The sequence below is a fragment of the Caretta caretta genome, chromosome 2, assembly GCF_965140235.1.
Source record: "Caretta caretta isolate rCarCar2 chromosome 2, rCarCar1.hap1, whole genome shotgun sequence".
In the NCBI taxonomy this organism is placed as follows: Eukaryota; Metazoa; Chordata; order Testudines; family Cheloniidae; genus Caretta; species Caretta caretta.
Genome location: NC_134207.1, coordinates 33,906,059 through 33,925,389, shown reverse-complemented (window position 1 = coordinate 33,925,389; position 19,331 = coordinate 33,906,059). Strand labels below are relative to the sequence as shown.

Below are 19,331 nucleotides of genomic sequence, written 5' to 3'. Positions count from 1 at the left end.
TATATAAATCCCTGGTATGCCCACATCTTGAATATTGTGTGCAGATGTGGTCATCCCATCTCAAAAAAGATATATTGGAATTGGAAAAGATTCAGAAAAGGGCAACAAAAATGATTAGGGGTATGGAACAGCTGCCATATGAGGAGAGATTAATGAGACCGGGACTTTTCAGATTGGAAAAAAGATGACTCAGGGGGCAGGGGGAATATGATTGTGGTCTATAAAATCATGACTGGTGTGGTGAAAGTAAATAAGGAAGTGTTATTTGCTCCTTCTCATAACACAAAATTAGGGGTCACCAAATTAAATTAATAGGTAGCCGGTTTAAAAAAAAACAAAAAGGAAGTATTTTTTTCACAGAATGCACAGTCAACCTGTGGAACTCCTTGCCAGAGGATGTTGTGAAGGCCAAGACTATAACAGGGTTCAAAAAAGAGCTAAATAACTTCATGGAGGATAGATCTATCAATGGCTATTAGCCAGGATGGTGTCTCTAGGCTCTGTTTGCGAGAAGCTGGAAATGGGTGACGGGATGGATCGGTTGATACCTATCTGTGCTGTTCTTTTCCTCTGGGGCTCCTGGGATTGGCCACTGTCAAAAGACAGAATACTGGGCTAGATGGACCTTTGGTCTGACCCAGTATGGCTGTTCTTATGTTCACAATGGTCTTGTTTCCCTTAAGTGCTCTGTCAATACTTTGATCATCCAGTGGCCCCACTTAATTTTTTGCTCTGAGTTTTTGTGTCTTGTGTTGCTCTTTTCTTTCTTGGCCTGCCTTCTTATACTTTTATACTTGGTTTGCTGGAGTTTATGCTCCTTTCTATTTTCTTCACTAGGATTTGACTTCCGATTTTTAAAGGGTGACTTTTTGCCTTTAACTGCCTCTTTTACTCTGCTGTTTAGCCATGGTAGCATTTTTTAATGATCCTCTTACTGTTTTGTTTTTTTTTTAATTTCGGGTAAACATTTAGTTTGAGCCTCTATTAAGGTGTTTCTAAATAGTCTCCATGCAGTTTTCAGGAATTTCAGCCTTGTGACTGTTCCTTTTAATGACCTTCCTCATTTTAGTATAGTTCCCCTTTTTGAAGTTAAAATACTACTTTGGTAGGTTTCTTTGTCATTTCCCTCTCTCACGGATGTTAAATTTAATTACAATGTGGTTGCTATTATCAGGCAGTTCAGCTCACCTCTTGGACCAGATCCTGTGCTCCACTTAGGACTAAATGAAGATTGCCTCTCCCCTTGAGGGTTCCAGGACAAGCTGCTCCAAGAAGAAGTCATTTAGTGTGTCTAGAAATTTTCTCTCTGTATCCTGTCCTGAGGTTACATTTACTGAGTCAATATACCTGATTACTTAATGCTGCCAGGGTTATACTGTAATTTTAATTGAGTGTTAGTGCACGGAGAGCTTAAAATCTAATGGTTCAAGGGATTACTTTTCTAACTTTACTGTAAATTCTTCACCCTTACCATTTTGTATTCTTTCCAGTTTTTTTGAAAATCCAGACTCCCATCTTCTCGGTGTTGTATAACTGTCCATCCTCCTCCTGTGATCTCCATATTACAAAAGACCTAGGTAATAATGAAAATAACGATACTAGTTTCAAAATTATGTCCACTCAGAAAAAGACAACTTTCCTTAATAGTCTTCCAACATTAGTACTTTTTCAGTTGATCAAGTATTACCTAGTGCTTGTAGCACAATGTTACACAGGATAGGAAGAAATTATCATAAATTCTTGCCGGAAAATGAGATACAGTGAAGCCAAAATGTAGAAAAGATTATACATTATTTATAGGGGCTTGTATTTCTTATTTAAATCCGGGTTGTACCCACAATATACCGGGCAGTATCCCAACACAGATAGTGACATAATCATTGCCCCAAAGAGTTTGCAATCTAAGAAGACAAGCAACATATAAAAGGTATAGATAAAGTGGAGAAATTATGGATGGGGCCATGTGGGACTATCCCTGGAGAGTGTATGACCAGTACTGAAATTGCAGACCAGCTCCTACCATGATTTCACAATAAAGCTCTCATTAAGTTCCGTATTTACATATAGATAGCAATGTGGTCCTTAAATATAACAAGACAATGCACATAATAATCACAACAGATATTTTATGTTTTATGTGTATACAGTAGTGCTTATAAATGACACAACTTTCACAAAGAATGCATCCTATTGTGCAGCCTATCATTTTTCTTGGGATACTGCAAGGAAAGGTTAAAACTGTCATTTATTATTATTTCTTCTTTTCTGTTCCATCATTTTAACACTATTACTTGAAGCAATTTCCTCATTATTTTCATTAGCAGATACATTTTCCCTATTGGCACTGTGATTGTTCCAGGCTTTCATTTCTGTGCTTTTTAATAAAGCTACATTTGACTTTGAAATAAGGTGTGCATTTATACCGAGAGTTGAAGAATTCTGATCAATCAGCCTAGTATTTTGTGATCACATCCATCATCATGGACAATGTTGGCTAGTAATTTAATGTTTTTCTTTGCTCTATCAATTGATGGTCATTATCCACTTCCTTTAAATAAAAATTCTTATACATCAGTCAACAAAAGAACAATAGTTCATCCTCAGACAAATCAGTTCCATGCTTTTCACTCTAAGATTTATTGTTCATGTTGATGCTCTGTGATTGCTTCATTGTTTGAATTGCTAGGTCCCCTTGCACATGTAGGAGGAAAGGAGAATGTTGACCACTGCAGACACGTAAACCAGATTCAGAATAACAATTAAAGAAACATGATTCGTTAGACAAACATTTTGGCTCTAGTCCTCCTTCAGCAAAGACACTGCAAGTCAAGCCATTTATCTACAGGATTTAGTTTTCTTAGTCTTAGTCTGATTTTCAGTGAACATTTCTAACTGATGGATGTACCTTATTTAAAATTCAAGTCTAGAACCCAGGAATCCAGTGTTCATTTTTCTAATGAATTAAGCCCTTCTCATGTCTTGAGTGTTAATATTTTAATATGGAAAAGGAACATAATATAAAATTTTCCTGTAATAAAAAGCCTTATAAAACAAGTTTTCATGTTCTTTGAGAGGTGTAGCAAATTACAGCACCTAATTATGCATTAGCCAGCATTGTGTGGTCTGGCACTTTCCATGGGGGTGGATGTGAACACCTGCCATACTAAAAGGAGTATCAAGTTGATTATCAATATTAGCTTCGCATAATTCTAGCCAAAAAAAGCTTTGAACTGGCTCCTGTCCCAGATAAGGTCAAGACATTCAGCCATTAAACACCTTTTAACATGTTTTGAGGTTTAATCCTGAACAAAAAAGAGGTGATAATTTTAATAACTATTTTTATGCATCTGTGGGTGCTGGACTTCTTATGATGAGTGGTGGGTGGTGGACTTTATTATTTTTCTGCGGATTCAGATGAAGAGGACTCCAAATGCACTAAGTATTTGCCTCTGCTTAGACGCATGGATGAAAAAACTACTAATTCATAACACACATCCGTTTAATTAGACTCATTTTAGATTTATGGATTAAACAAATTTTTAGCATTAAAACAGCCTTTTGGAGACAAACAGATTTTTTTAAAAAAAGATGATAATATACTCCTGTCCTTAAATGTGTTTATGAAGAATAAGAACATAAGAATGGCCATACTGGGTCAGACCAATGGTTCATCTAGCCCAGTGTCTTGTCTTCCGACAGTGGCCAGTGCCAGGTGTTTCAGAGGGAATGAACAGGACAGGTAATCATCAAGTGATCCATCCTCTGTCGTCCATTCCCAGCTTCTGGCAAACAGGCTAGGAGACCATCCCCGCTCATCTCATCTAATAGTCATTGATGGACCTATCCTCCATGATTTTATCTAGTTCTTTTTTTAACCCTGTTATAGTCCTGGCCTTCGCAACATTCTCTGGCAAAGAGTTCCACAGGTTGACTGTGTGTTGTGGGAAGAAGTACTTCCTTTTGTTTGTTTTCAACCCCTTGCCTATTAATTTCATTTGGTAACTCCTCGCTCTTGTGTTATGTTAAGGAGCAAATAACACTTCCTTATTTACTTTCTCCACACCAGTTGATTTTATGGATCTCTATAATATCCTTCCTTAGTCATCTCTTTCCAGGCTGAAAAATCCCAGTTTTATTAATCTTATTAATCTGTTCCATACCCTTAATCATTTCATTGCCCATTTCTGTACTTTTTTCAATTCCCATATATCTTTTTTGAGATGGGTGACCACAGCTGCACACAGTATTCAAGATGTGGGTGTACCATAGATTTATATTGAGGCAGTATGATATTTTCTGTCTTATTATCTATCCCTTTCTTAATGATTCCTAAAATTGTTAGCTTTTTTGGACTGCTGCTGCACACTGAGTGGATGTTTTCAGAGATGTTTTCCGCAATGACTCCAAGATCTTTTTCTTGAGTGATAACAGCTAATTTAGACCCCATCATTTTATATGTATAGTTGGGATTATGTTTTCTAGTGTGCACTACTTTGCATTTATCAACATTGAATTTCATCTGCCATTTTTGTAGCCCAGTCACCCAGTTTTGTAAGATCCTTTTGTAACTCTTTGCAGTCTGCTTGGGACTTAACTATCTTGAGTAGTTTTATATCATCTGCAATTTTTGCCACATTTTTGTTTATGCCTTTTCCCACATCATTTATGAATACGTTGAATAGGACTGGTCCTAGTACTGACCCCAGTGGGACACCACTATTTACCTCTCTCCATTCTGAAAACTTATAATTTATTTCTACCCTTTGTTTCCTATATATTAACCAGTTACTGGTCCATGAGATAGATGAGAACCATCTATCAACTAAAACACTTCACGGCTCCAATACAGTGCCCACTAAAATCAGTGACTTCAGTGGCCATCGGATCAGGAACTAAAATAGTATGGTATAAAGAATAACTAAGTAGCCTCAATAATTTAAAAGTAAGCAGTTTAAATGTATAATATTATGCACAACTCAGAATAAAGACTTAGAATACTGTTGCACTTCTAATTATTTCAACACCTTAAATATATCTACACATTTAAGAGGAAAAATTAAAATAAATAAATACAACTTGCAAAATGATGACTATCAAAAGGGTGGGAATGGGGGTTTGAGCAGGACTGATAATCATCTGTAAATATCTGAAGGTTGTAAAGGGCAAAGAGGAAGAGAAATTGACAGTAATGTTGGGATGAAACTAAGCAAAGAAAACGACTAGAAAATTATAAAATGTATTAGCCCACTTAGTGCCTGATCCCACGTCCCTTAAGACAATAGGAATTTCCCCACTGTCTTCAGTGGATATTGTATCAGGCCCTTGCTACCAGAGGTTGACAGACACAGGAGCCAGCAGAATATATATGTATATATATATATACATACTTTTCTTGCTGAAACAGAAAGAAAACTAAAATGCAGCCTCTCTGAAAAACCAAATGGAATAGTTTCTGGGCTGACTCTCCTGATTGCATTGGATAGCTCTTCCAATCAGGGATACCAGAGAAATAAAACATGACTTCCACAATGTGATTTTCCCTATTTTACCTATCCCAGTGCTAGTCTCAAACTAAACACACCAAGATCAGTAACCTAGTAAACCTTGTGGATATTCAGATACAATTTAAAAGTTTGTAACAAAGCTTCCATGGACAGCTTGTGAACTTGAACAAAACTAATGCAAGTGCAACTCATTGTCAATTTGCCAGTTATTTTCAAGTCCTTTACAATTCCAGTTTAACAGTTTCAACACCTCTGTTCAGGTCTCTCTAATCCTGCTTGATAACATCTAAGAAGATTTTCCATATTTCATTATAGACATCTCAATTATCTTCTGTATTCACTTTTCATATATCACTATATCAATATTTGCTTTAACAGTATTCTTCTAGTGTTGGTTTATCCTTTTCCCCATTTCTCATCCTGAACAATATTTCTGGAATGAAATGGGAACTATTTATCAGTGATTAATTACAAACAGATGATTGTTTTTTGACAGTGGATCATTAATTAATAAAATATGATCTCTTGGGTATCCCTGATTCTCTCCTTAATCTTCAGAGACATGTATTTCTCACAGAACTGCAGGCCAGGTGTCTGACTCAACTGTAGAGATCAGGCATTTGCTGAGGGGTAGAAGACAGATCATGTTTTGGGGGTGTATGCTCAGATTTAGGGAGGATCCTCAGTCAGTGGAGAAAAAGGATGGGTTGGGACTCACTCCAGGCAAGATACTCTATTTACTTCACCTTCCAGTATTTTTCTAAGGGTGAAGATGGACCAAGTGATTTATATTAATACAGCACTTTGCCAATGTAAAGATTCCATAACCATGCAGAATGCTCCCTCACGCCAAGAGCAACATCTACATCAACAAGCAAAAACAAACACAAATACATATATTTGTTACCTTTTTAGGCTCTGATACATTATTAATATAAATAGTGTAGACCCCGCTTTTGTTAAAGCCAGCTTGGTACACATCTGCACAGTCTCTGAATGGCTTGTCCTCCTCTCTTTTTGCATTCTTTAGTAAAACTGCAAAACAGAAAATACGATAATGCAGGTTACAATAGCAACCCTAGGAATTACTATACCAAAGCGGCTTTATTTCTTGTTAGCTTTTCCACATCATTCTAGGCACTTAAGTATTATGCCTGTTATACCTACATAACACCTCAGTATTAGACATAACACCTAAATATTAGTCCTTACATGTCCACCGCATTTTACAAACCGCAAATACTTAATAATTAACATGTCCCTTTGAGGAAGGTAACGAATTATTATTATCCCCATTTTAACGATAGGAGTACTGAGGTGAAGAGGCAAAGGCCCAAATCCTCAAATGTTTTTAGGCAGAACACCCATTGATTTAAATGGGAGTTAAGTGCGTAAATACCTTTTGGGATCTGAGGCAAAGAGACTTTCTCAAGGCCATGGAGCCAATCATCATTGGCAAAGCCAGGAATAGAACCTATGACCCCTTGATTCTCCAATCTCCTCCCTTTCCACAGACCATATTGCTTTTTAAATAGCATAAATCACTGCAAACAATAGTGTAAAAACCCAAAATTTTCCACCTACAAATTGTTATTAAAAGCAACTTGTAAAAAATGGATGCTACCTTAATATATAGTTTTAATGGTGGGTTTTAATTTCTGGGTTTATTTCACTTTGTGAAAATAAAGCAAAAGAATTAATATTCCAGCTACAGCATAGCACTTGATTCTGCACATCACAGGGTATGAAGTATTGTGCATGAGTGTGAGATTAAGAGATGAGGAGAACAGGGTGTGCTGGCAATCCCAATCCTGCAGTAATGAGCGCATTGCTAAATTGGCCATGAAGTAACTCCTCCCTAACAGAACGAGTAAGACCTAAGAGGGGAACCTGTAGCTCTCCAAACAACAAGGGCTTGATCCTGCACTATGGACCCAATCCAGGAACACATGCTTTAAGCACTTGAGTAGTCCCATTGAAATCTATGAGACTACTCATATGCTTAAAATTAAGCATGTGCTTATGTGCTTTGCAGGATCCAGGCCAGAGTTCTCAGCACCTTGCAGTATTAAGCTCCACAGTGATGAGGACTACATAAATACATATGCAAATTGAATTGAAGCTCTCTATAGACATGCCCATTGTCTGTCTGCAATCCACCTCTTTTTCACTTTGGGCACAGGAAAGTAAAGAGTGGGTGCAAAAGGGGATAGCGACTTACTCCCTCCCAATGAAGAAGATGGCACTGTGTACCTAGGGCACAGTGGTGTGCCTCCACTTCCACTAGAGAGTAGCAACCTTGCACGGCTGTTGCACACCACACAAGGACTTGTGGGTTCAAGGCTGTATGTTAAATATATGACACAAACACTTCACACCTCTATATGCCACCTTCCATTTGAGCATCTTCCTGAACCTTATGGGCAATAATTCTAGCATCACAAATTCCTGTGAAATAGGCTGTAGCTATGCCCATTTTGCAGATGAAGAAACAGAAGGCTAGAGTGGTTAAGTGATTTGCCCAACATCACACAGGAAGTCCTGGGGAGAGGCAGAAATAGAACCCAAGATTTCTAACGCCCAATCAGTTGCTTTAACCATAAGACCATCCTTCCTCCCCACATAGAGAATGTATATTGCAGTTCACAAAACTACTCTCATAGCACAGCATTTGCATTTTGTCTTGAATAAAACAGATGTAATTTGCTGTGTTTTTTTCTTTTAAAATTTGAATTTTACAACAAAAAGGTGGATTTATTTTTCTTTTGAGTGAATTTATGCGTCATCTCTTTTCTCTCTTCTTCCATAGCGTCCATAAAAGTAACTCCTGGCTCACATACATATGTGAACTCTAGTTGGAAAAGAAACTTCTTGGAGGCTTAGCCCTATTAGGAAAAGAAAAGTGGTGTTCGTGACTCAGTAGGTGACACACTTCCCTTTGAATCAGTGCTGAATTAGGCCCTCAGCATGGTATTAAGTAACAATGCACTCTTGCAGGTGCCATTTTTCAGATGAGACATAAAACTGGGCCCTGGCAATTTGTGTTCATTAAAGATTCAGTGGTATTTTTTGTAAGTAGAGGAGTATTAGCTTCAATGGCCAAATTCCAACTTGAGTAATTACTTGGGATCTGAGCCAAAGGCCACTGAAGTCAAAGGAGAGATTCCCATTGACCTCAGATCAGGTCCATCTTGCCTACCCTGAGTTTTTCAAATGAGAGAAGTTAGCTTTCCTTGCTGAGTGAGAATCACTACTGCTTCCATGCTAAACGTGACAATATTTCAACGTACATCTATGTAATACACACACGGAGATCAGCTTACCTGCCTCTCCTCCCACACACACAATCTGCAAAATATTTTGAAGCCACTGGAATTGCTGTAGATTTACACCAGTGTTACTGAGATCAGAAACTAGTTCCGTTATTTTTGAACTGAATGTTATGCAATTTTTTTCAGGAGGCAGCCCTGGCTCTTTAAGCTATTTTTAGCTGGACTGATACATAAATATCTTTTTTGAACAAGACAGCAGGAGATCATATATGGTTACATGGCCAACATGCTATCATATAAACCATCATATTATAACATAAGCAATCCTGATTTATTTATACACTGTATGTATCTACAGGGTTTGGGTTTAGAGTGAGCAGTAAAACTTAAACAGAAATAGCATTAATATCCTTGGATGTCATAACTAAGGGACATGAAATTTTTAAATAGGTATCTCAATAGCCAATAACAAAATAATTGTTTTTACAGCAAATGAAATAAAATCAGTCCATTCAGTAAAGCACTTAACATTTCAATCACCAAAGAACCTCACAGGAATATTCAGATTGTATATTTAGTAAAATGCACATATAGTTCGTCTGTCTGAGGTGGGTAAAAAACAAAGAAACAAAAGGCAATAGCTCTCCTTAGACAAGAACGCTCTAAATCTTTGTGATTCTTTAGGCTTTCTTTAGGGTTTTAATCTCCGATGGGAGCCACTCAGAGTTTCATCTCTGAAAAGAAATTGCTTGGTGCATGGGCATGCAGGCACAGTAGCTGGTTTTTGAGATGTAATCATAGAATCATAGAATCATAGAATATCAGGGTTGGAAGGGACCTCAGGAGGTCATCTAGTCCAACCCCCTGCTCAAAAGCAGGACCCATACCCAATTAAATCATCCCAGCCAGGGCTTTGTCAAGCCTGACCTTAAAAACTTGTAAGGAAGGAGATTCCACCACCTCCCTAGGCAACGCATTCCAGTGTTTCACCACCCTCCTAGTGAAAAAGTTTTTCCTAATATCCAACCTGAACCTCCCCCACTGCAACTTGAGACCATTACTCCTTGTCCTGTCCTCTTCCACCACTGAGAATAGTCTAGAACCATCCTCTTTGGAACCCCCTCTCAGGTAGTTGAAAGCAGCTATCAAATCCCCCCTCATTCTTCTCTTCTGCAGACTAAACAATCCCAGTTCCCTCAGCCTCTCCTCATAACTCATGTGTTCCAGACCCCTAATCGTTTTTGTTGCCCTTCGCTGGACTCTCCAATTTATCCACATCCTTCTTGTAGTGTGGGGCTGGGCACAACATTATTCCCTGTGTTCAGGGTGTGGAAGAGATTCAAAGGGCTGGTACCACTGTAGTGTTAGCCTCTGGAAGGCTACAGGAAAGTGGCAGTGCCTTGGCTATGCCCTCTACCTCCCCCCTGTCTTCACCAGTCAGCAGACCTACCCAAGCCCAGAGAGGAGCGGATGCTGCATAGCGGTTGCATTCCCTCTGGGAATCACAATAGCTCCTGGAGCTCCCAATCTGTCAATGAGACTCTACAGCATCCCTAGGCTAAGGTACTGCCTTGAAGGTATAAAGAATCCTCGTATTAATGCCTGATATAAATGTTTAGATTATAAAACTATGAATGCTGGAGAATTAATTATACATTCTGATGATAACCTTCCTTCACTGACAATAGACGATTCTCCCATTATATTCCAAGGAACTATAAAGAACAAGCCCTAAGTTATCAGAAAATTAATCCCTGTGAACTTTATTGCTGATGTTCTATTACAGTAAGGTAACAAGGAATTCTTCCCATTTTGTTCATATTTGAAACCCATGATGTTTCTAAACTTTTTCCACATTCCACAGTGCCTGACTGGGTATTTACTGCTGAACATTACACAAACCATGAACTCCTTATACATCAGTTGAAATTCCTGAATAAAACATTGACTGGCATACTGTCAGTGTGTAAATAATTTTTAAAAAAAACCCCAACCCTAAATAGAACCCAAAGGGAATGATTAGTTCTCATAGACTTATATCACAGGCTACAGAATCCCCCTGTCCACTTCTGTAATAGCTCATAATCTCTGGTTGAGTTACTGACATCCACAGATTTTGAGTTAAAGACTTCAAGTTACAAAAAGTCCACCATTTATTCTATTTCAAACCAGCAAGTGACCTGTGCCCCATGTTGCAGAGGAAGACAAAAGAACAACAACAACCCAGAATCTCAGCCAATCTGACTAGGGGGAAATTCCTTCCCCATCCCAAATATGGTGATCAGTTGGATCCTAAGCATGTGGGCAAGATCCACCAGCCAGACAGTTGGGAAATAATTCTCTATAGTAACTCAGAGCTCTCCCCATCTAGTGTCCCACCTCCGGCTGTTGGAGAAATTTGCTAATAACAGTCATGGATGGGCCACAGACATCATGTGTAACTATTACCCTTTCTTTGACTATCTAAATGCCTAAAGTTAGTTCAAATATTTTTAAATACATGATCATACCAATATATTATGTAGCTGAGGTTGCTGACAAAAGTCTGTGTCAAGCAAAATAAATTCATTTTGATATATTTGGTGCTATGAACAAAAATATATTAGACACATATTTGCCCTTTTCTAATTTGATCCAAATTAACTGATCTCAGCACTATGGAAAATATAATTATCTTAAAATTAATATATTTCAGTGTTTATTGTCATTTCTAATTAGGCTTTGAGAAAATGAAATATGTGTGCCTGTTACTCCAGCAACCTAAAATGGACATTCCTTAATTACACCCTGATGTTCAATAGTGCTTACAGGCAAAGACAATTGATTATGTTGCCTAAATTCATGGAGTCACATTCATACTTCCCGTAGTACCAAACATCTGGACTGATGCATTCATAAATTCCGCAAAGACTAAATGAGTTAATCCCACAGGTGCTAATTATGTCTTCATATGACAATGCCAATAAATGACAGATGAAAGGAAGCTGTATGTTTTTTGTACAATGGTGATATAAATGAACAGAAATGTAGAGATTTCCGCAATGAATCTTTATATTTTCATACTCTTAATAATATCCTACATGCTTTGTATTTAATCTACTTTTAATGTCCAACAATTAATCCATAGCAAAAGAAAATTCCTAAATGATCTTCATGAGAGTGGAAGTCCAAAAGGAGAAAACCTTATTCACTATATGTTCAGGAAATATTCATTGGCCAGCTTCTGGCTGCCATATGTACGCAGGTGCCCATAAAAAACAATGTGGGCAGAAGAAGTCTCAGGTTAGAAATCTCCCTACCTAGTTTGGGTGTTTCCAAGAATTTGAGGGGAGGGTTGTCTGTAGATCCACCGCTACCTGTAACAGAAGCCAGAGGGTCTAGAAGCAGGGTCAGGGTCTAGAGCAGAGGTTCTCAATTTATGGGCCGCACCTGCCTGGGAAGGCATGGGCATGTGCCAGTTGCCTGTCTTTTGGGCAGGCGTATAGTGCTGCCAGAGGATATCCAGAGCACTGCTTAGCCTGGAGGTGGGCAGAAGGAGCCGGGGGATGGATTGGATGGGGTCAGCCATGTGGGTTTACACACTAGGGGAATATAGGGAGCCTCCCCTGCTCCACCCCCCAGCTCTCCTCCCCAGCTCTGCCCTACCCACTGTAGCACAGGGGTTCTCCTACTTCATCTTTCCCCAGCATCACAGGGCCTCCTGGGCCAAAGAGGAGAGCACAGCAGGAAATGGAGTAGCCCTGGCTGAGCTGGAGAGCAGAACATAGCTCAGCCAGGGCTACTCCATTTCCTGCTGTGCTCTCCTCTTTGGCTGAAGCACCCCTTACAGTATCCCACAGGCTCCCCGCCATCCCCATACACCTCCACATTGCAACCCTGTCTGCAGTACCCTGGGGCTTCTCTCGGTTCCCATTCACCAATCCCAGCCCGGCACTGCAATATCCCAGAGACTCCCCTCCATTCTCTTCCCCTCGTCTCAGACCTGCCCTACAGAATTCCAATGACTCCCCTCCTTCCCCATTCCCCCAGCCCTGCCTTGCCCTCAGGGCTCCCATATAGCTCCATGCCCCCACCCTGAACCAGCCTGGCCCTGAGCCCAGGGTTCTCTCCATACCCCCATCCTGCCCCAGCCCTGACCTTGGGGCTCCCCTCCTTTCCCATCCCCACACCTTGACCCAGCCCTGCCCTGGTCCTGGGGCTCCACTCCATCCTCATTGCCCCACCCCACCCCAGCCGTGCTGCACCCCTGGGGCTCCCATATATCCCCATCCCCCCACCATGACCCACCCCTGGCCTGTTCCCAGGGCTCCCCTCTATCCCCATCACCCCATCCCAATTTAGCCCTGCCCTGTCCCTGGGGCTCCCTTCATACCCCCACCCTGACCCTGTCCAGGGATCCTCTCCATCTCCATCTCCCCACCTTATCCCTGCCCTGCTCTATCCCAGGGATTCCCCTCCACCCCATGCATCCTCAGATCTCAACCCTGCCTTGCAATGGTATTGGGGCTCTCCTTTATCTCCATGGCTCCAAGGTTGTGATCACTGATGAGCTTCTGAACCATAGACAGATGCAGTCTGTTATACCAATGGCCTACTCTTGTATATAGCAACCTTCATTTGGGACCCAGCATGGTGATGAAGAACTTAACCTCAGTGACCAGTAGCATGCCACCGAAACACACTCTATTGCTATCTGTTTTTGACAATATTTTTCTTACTGCAAGCAGCAAAATTGGAAAACTGAGCAGCAAAAGTGGAAAACCTGGAAAGTGTGTGGCAAAATGTATAGTACATTGAACTACAATACAAACCATGCTACAGATATCACACACTGAACACAAGCAGGGACACGAAACCGTGAGGTCATTCCAACTGAGCTGAACCCTCAAGATAAAAACATCTTTGGACTATGGAAACAGAGAAGAAAGCAACTCACATACAGCAAAATTATCAGTTAAAGCTCCATCTCTTCTCTCTTGTTTGACATTTATATTGCAAGCTCTTTTGAGCAGGGTCCTGCTTTTTGTTCTGTAATTCTGCAGGACCCTAGCAGAGTGGGAGCCTATCTCATGACTAGGGTTCCTAAGTGCTACACTAATTAATAAATAGTAAGAGTGAAAATAGCTAAACACAACAGAGGACATAGCCAGTGCTACCACTTTAAAGTTGTAAAACTATAAAATACTACTTTTAAGGGAGGAAATAGTTAATCAGTTGCCTACATACTAAAATGATGGGCACATTAGAAATGTGATAGTCACAGAAGTCACGGATTCTGTGACTTTCCGTGACTTCTGCAGGGGCCCATGTGGCTGGCCCAGGAGCCCCCTGAGCAACTTAGGCAGCCCCTGGGCAGTCACACCAGCTGCTGCTGGGGCAGTCTTGGGCTCCCCTACCCTCCCCCAGCAGCAGGAGTTTGGGGGGGCTCAGGTGTGGGGATTGGGGTGCGGGGTGGTGCTTACTGGGGGGACTCCCTAGAAGGGCATCAGGAACTCCCCTCCCTCAGCTCCTAGCTCTACTTGCTGCCTCCGCTCGCAGGCACTGCCCGCACTGTTCTCATTGGCCATGGTTCCCAGTCAATAGGAGCAGCAGAACCAAGGCTTGGGGCAGAGTGGAGGAAGCACATGATGCTAGGAGCTGGAGATCACCGCTTCCCAGGAGCCAGGTAGAGAATCTGGCCCAGCCCCGCCAACACCCCCTCCAGCACCCCTGGTGCCCCCTGGGCCATGCCCCCTCCCAGAGCAACTGTGGCAACCCCAAATTTTAGTCAGGGGTATATAGTAAAAGTCATGGACAGGTCACTGGCTGCGAATTTTTATTTACTGCCCATGACCTGTCCATGACTTTTACTAAAAATACCCGTGATTAAAATGTAGCCCTAATAATAGTGCACTAAGCACAGTGAAAATCAAAAGATAAGGTTAAAATCTAGAAAATATACCTGAAGGGTTTTGTATTTCTGAATGGGAACCTTTCAGATTTGCTCATAATTTCCATAGCTGACTTTGCTATGTTAAGACTATTAAATTTACTATTACAATGACATGTTGAGATTTCTCCTACTTACATAACCCACTTGTCAATGTGTCTTACAAGTCCTCCCCTGTGCTAATCCACAAAAGAGATGAGTTGTTACACCCCACAGCTACGGAACATTGGCTCTTTAGCTCTAACAGCTCCTGCTTTCAGCTCTGGAGGCTCCCCGTTCAATTCACTGTGTGCCAGCTAATATGGTAGCCATCACATAAGTCAGGGCTTGTCTGGGATTGATGGATTGCTGTCGGACAAGCTTTTTGTTAAGCAGCGGAATTATGTAACCCACTGGTGAGCATGCGTTACAAGGTCCCCCCTGTGCTAGTCCACAGAGTTTATGAGGTGATATATCTGGAACCAAAACTCTTTAGCTGGGGACTGAATTAACTCATGTCTTCTGTGGATCTGAACAAAGGAGGTCTTGTATTGCACACACACCACTAGTGGGTTACTCTTAATTTATACAATTTATACTGGGACTTAAATTTCTGTTCCGGGATGTCAAAGTTTAAAAAAATCATTATTTATGGTTTTGGTTTATTACTGATCAACGATTACTTAGCTTTTTGTAACATATCTATATATTTTAGGGATTTAAACTGCCACCCATCACCATAGTATCAGAGCATCTTCCACTTGTAATCAATAGCAATAGCAAAGACCCTAATAGGCTACATGGAGTCTTTTGTGTTTGTTTGTGATTCAGAAGTAGGAAGCGGTGTTGGTGTTGTGTCATTCTTACGGTGGAAAGGCTTCATGTGATAATGATTTTCCCTGTGTGGTATTCTACTGCCATATACCCACAAACAGATCTCCCATTAATATGATAGTAGAATACAATTCACGGTAATTAAATTAGGCTAGCAAAAGGTTAATATAAGAGGTATATCAGGAAATGATGATGAAATTAGACTATGCAATTATTTTCCAAAGGAAGCGGATGGGAGCCCCATCACATGAGGAGTTTAAAACTGGACTAGATAAAGTACTACAGCCCATGGCTCAAGCCCCGTGAATAGGTCTGTGATGCAGGACCAGAAAGGGTCACACAACTAGCAGGCTAATTGACCCAGATTCAACCTTTAGAGACACATTAGTAGATAATGATTGTGGGTTTACATATATATTGCTAGACGTTAGACAATGTAACCAAACAGTTCCGGTCTCTCCTCCTGCCGTTTAGGTTGGGTTAGCCCTAGAAGACATAGAGAGTTTGCACATTACAGCAGTTTCTACTACTTTTTGAAACCTAAAGCTCTCTCTCATTTGTGTGTATGTTTACCTGATTTCACCTGGTAAATAACACTCATTTCTTTTTCCTAGTTAATACACCTTTATTGTAGGATTGGTTACAAGCCCTGCCTTTGGTGAAAGACCTAGGATGCACTCGACCTGGGGGGAATGATTGTGACTGGGAGTAACCTGAATATTATTGTGATTTTTGGTACAAAGGCAAGATTGCCTAGGTGGCAAGGTAGATCAGGGCACTCAAGGGGGCTGTCTGTGACTCCATGTTAAGGCTTTTATAGTGCTTGAGGAGTTCACACTTGATACTTGGTTGGTCAAATCTAATTGTAGAACACACAACCAATTTGGGGTTTGTGCCATGTTTCTTAACAGTATGCCCTGAGATTGGAACTCCTGGGTCATGAGCCATTCCAGACAGCCTGACAAAGTCAATGGAAGTTTTGTCAGAGTGCATCTTGAGTTAAAACTGCAGGATTTGGCCTTGAAGTGAGACAGGTATTTAAAATTTGGGGGAAAGTAGAACACAGTGTGAATTTAGGGCCAAATTCTATAATACTTAGTCAGATACAAGCAGCTGCTGAATCAGTGAGAGCTTCGAAAGAATAGGACTGCAAGATTTGGCCCTAAATTTAATCATTCAGAGCACACGAGGAGTTAAGATATTATATGCTATAAAAAAAATCCATGGCCTGATTGTGATAGGTGCTGAACACATTGGCCTGATTCTCAGCTGGTGGAAATTGGCCTAGCGCCATGAAAGTCAAAGGAGCTATGCTGATCTCCTCCAGCTAAGTATTCAGTTCAATACTGGTTTCAGTAGGAGTTGAGCATGTTCCTCACATCTCAGAATTTAAGACCCATATTCATTTGAAAGAAAGAAAGAAAGAAAGAAAGAAAGAAAGAAAGAAAGAAAGAAAGAAAGAAAGGTTTCACCGACTACTTTCTTGAAATGAACATTTATAAAAGAGTTTTAGCAGCTGAAGAGAAAACCACATTCATTACCCCCCCCCACCACCACCACTACTGAAGTGAGAAAAACAAACAAGGCCATAAAAAGAACACTCAGCTGTCCAACCACCTATCAACTATACCATATATAACAATAAGAAAAGGAGTACTTGTGGCACCTTAGAGACTAACCAATTTATTTGAGCATGAGCTTTCGTGAGCTACAGCTCACGAAAGCTCATGCTCAAATAAATTGGTTAGTCTCTAAGGTGCCACAAGTACTCCTTTTCTTTTTGCGAATACAGACTAACACGGCTGTTACTCTGAAACATATATAACAATATGCCCCTTCTTTCTTCGCAGAAATTGACTTGGTCTTATAAAACTATTTTAACACACTCAGCTTTCACCCTCTTTGGACCATAATTATTTGCTACCTAATAAATTGTCAACAGTTATCAAGTTTGTTTTCCAATACATTTAGCCTTGATGACTGCTAAAAACAATAATACTTAAATTCACAGTGCATTTGAAAGAGATCACTTAGGAATATCCTGAAGTGGTCCTCATTAAAGACTTTAAATAGAATGCCTTATGGTCCAGTTACAAAGATATAAAGACACTTAATTATCCAGCTGCAATATAATTCTGTAAGTTTCTGCCTGAGACAGCAAATTTGTGAGTAATCAGTCATTCACCGAGAACTGAAAATGGAAGGATACTTTTACAAGCTGCTACAAGAGAGATAAAGGCACAGTCTTTGTTTAATATCTTGTGTCCCTATTTCTTTAATTCATTTAATTTTTTTCCACAGACACCCTCATGTTCATTTAATTTTTCTGACTGAACCATGATATTTACACAAAGTAATGTTTCATTAACAAGGCAATGAGTGACATTGTCAATGTTGTTAGTTGTTTCATGTATGTTAATATTCCATGTAATGTCTTCAGCATGAGTGAATAATACTGTTTTCACAAGACAGATCTGAGAGAGATTGGTTGTTATGTTCTCTGAGACTGGATGGGCAATTGATTTCAGAATGAGCAGTTAACTGAAATGAGGAAAAGATAAAACTATTAAGCCATTTCTGCTCCAACACTAATAGATATTGACCACTAGCTGTCACCATATGCAAGTTAGCACAGGTACAACAGCTGAATCCTGGCTTGTCAAGTGAGACGCTGACAGAAATACTAGATACTGTACATTTTAGCTGCTTTATTTAATTACTGTTCTTGACTAACCTGCAGTCTGAACAGATCGTGATACTTAACTACTCTGCTTTGTTATATTTGTTATATAGGTCATAATTTGGGAAGAAAATTTGCCTGTGCCTGAGAGGCTGTGAAGTTTTTATTTGTAGCTATTATTAATCATCATTTATATTGGTTTTTTTAACATACAAAACAAGAGGTACTTATCAGAGCCCTCTAGGCAGCTCTTACAAATACCAATACAATAAATCAAAAAAGAAACAGCAGTCCTCTGTCATCCGATACCAGATAACTAGGAAACACACACACAGAAGTGCTGATGGTGCCCATAGTGCTGTACATAGCTAAGTTGCACCTATGCAGTCCTGACCCAGACTGTGTGATCATGTAATACACTTCGTGTGGGCTGACCCCTACATCCCCATGGAACTCATCCAAGTCAGTGGGGCTGCACACAGGCAGAGGAGTCTACCTGAATATGAATGGCTCTCATTGTGATATCTAGGCCTACATTTTTGCACAGCTTTCAGACTCGGAATACTATAAGCTTTGGGAATTCTATGTGAAAAACTCATTAAAACTTATTCAGAAGGTGATATTTTTATTTCTCTTTTTTTAACCAAGGGCTACTTTTATTTTTTTATTTATTTATTTTATTTTTCATCTGATGAAGTGAGCTGTAGCTCACGAAAGCTCATGCTCAAATAAATTGGTTAGTCTCTAAGGTGCCACAAGTACTCCTTTTCTTTTTGCGAATACAGACTAACACGGCTGTTCCTCTGAAACCTTTTATTTTTGTAAGCATCAGATTCCAACACACACATTTTCTCTTTGGGAAATGTAGTTTTTAAAAATGTTAATGCTTCAGGTGTTGCTTCTTTGGCCCTTTTAACATCCATTGACTATTTTTTTTAACAGTATAACCAGTTATCTATAGATTACAAACCCCTAAAAGAGTGGACTCTCCGTCATTAGAGCTTTTTAAGAACGGGTTAGACAATGGCCTTTTGAGGTCCCTTCCTACGCTTTTATGACTCTATGAAAGTAGAGCAGAGGGCACCTTTTATGCTCCTTACACACACACACTCAGCATCCAAAAGTAATTTGCT

General features: G+C 40.1%; 1 protein-coding gene across 3 annotated transcripts in view; it reads right to left on the bottom strand.

Annotated features, from left to right (window-relative positions):
- ANGPT1 (angiopoietin 1) overlaps positions 1–19,331 on the bottom strand; it is a 217,010-nt gene that overhangs the window by 61,863 nt on the left and 135,816 nt on the right. For all 3 annotated transcript variants that reach the window (XM_048841485.2, XM_048841482.2, XM_048841483.2), the window contains 2 exons: positions 6,412–6,539; positions 1,472–1,573 (listed from right to left, as the gene is read on the bottom strand). In XM_048841485.2, coding sequence (XP_048697442.1) covers positions 1,472–1,573; positions 6,412–6,539 — 230 coding nt within the window. The remainder of the gene's footprint in view (positions 1–1,471; positions 1,574–6,411; positions 6,540–19,331) is intronic.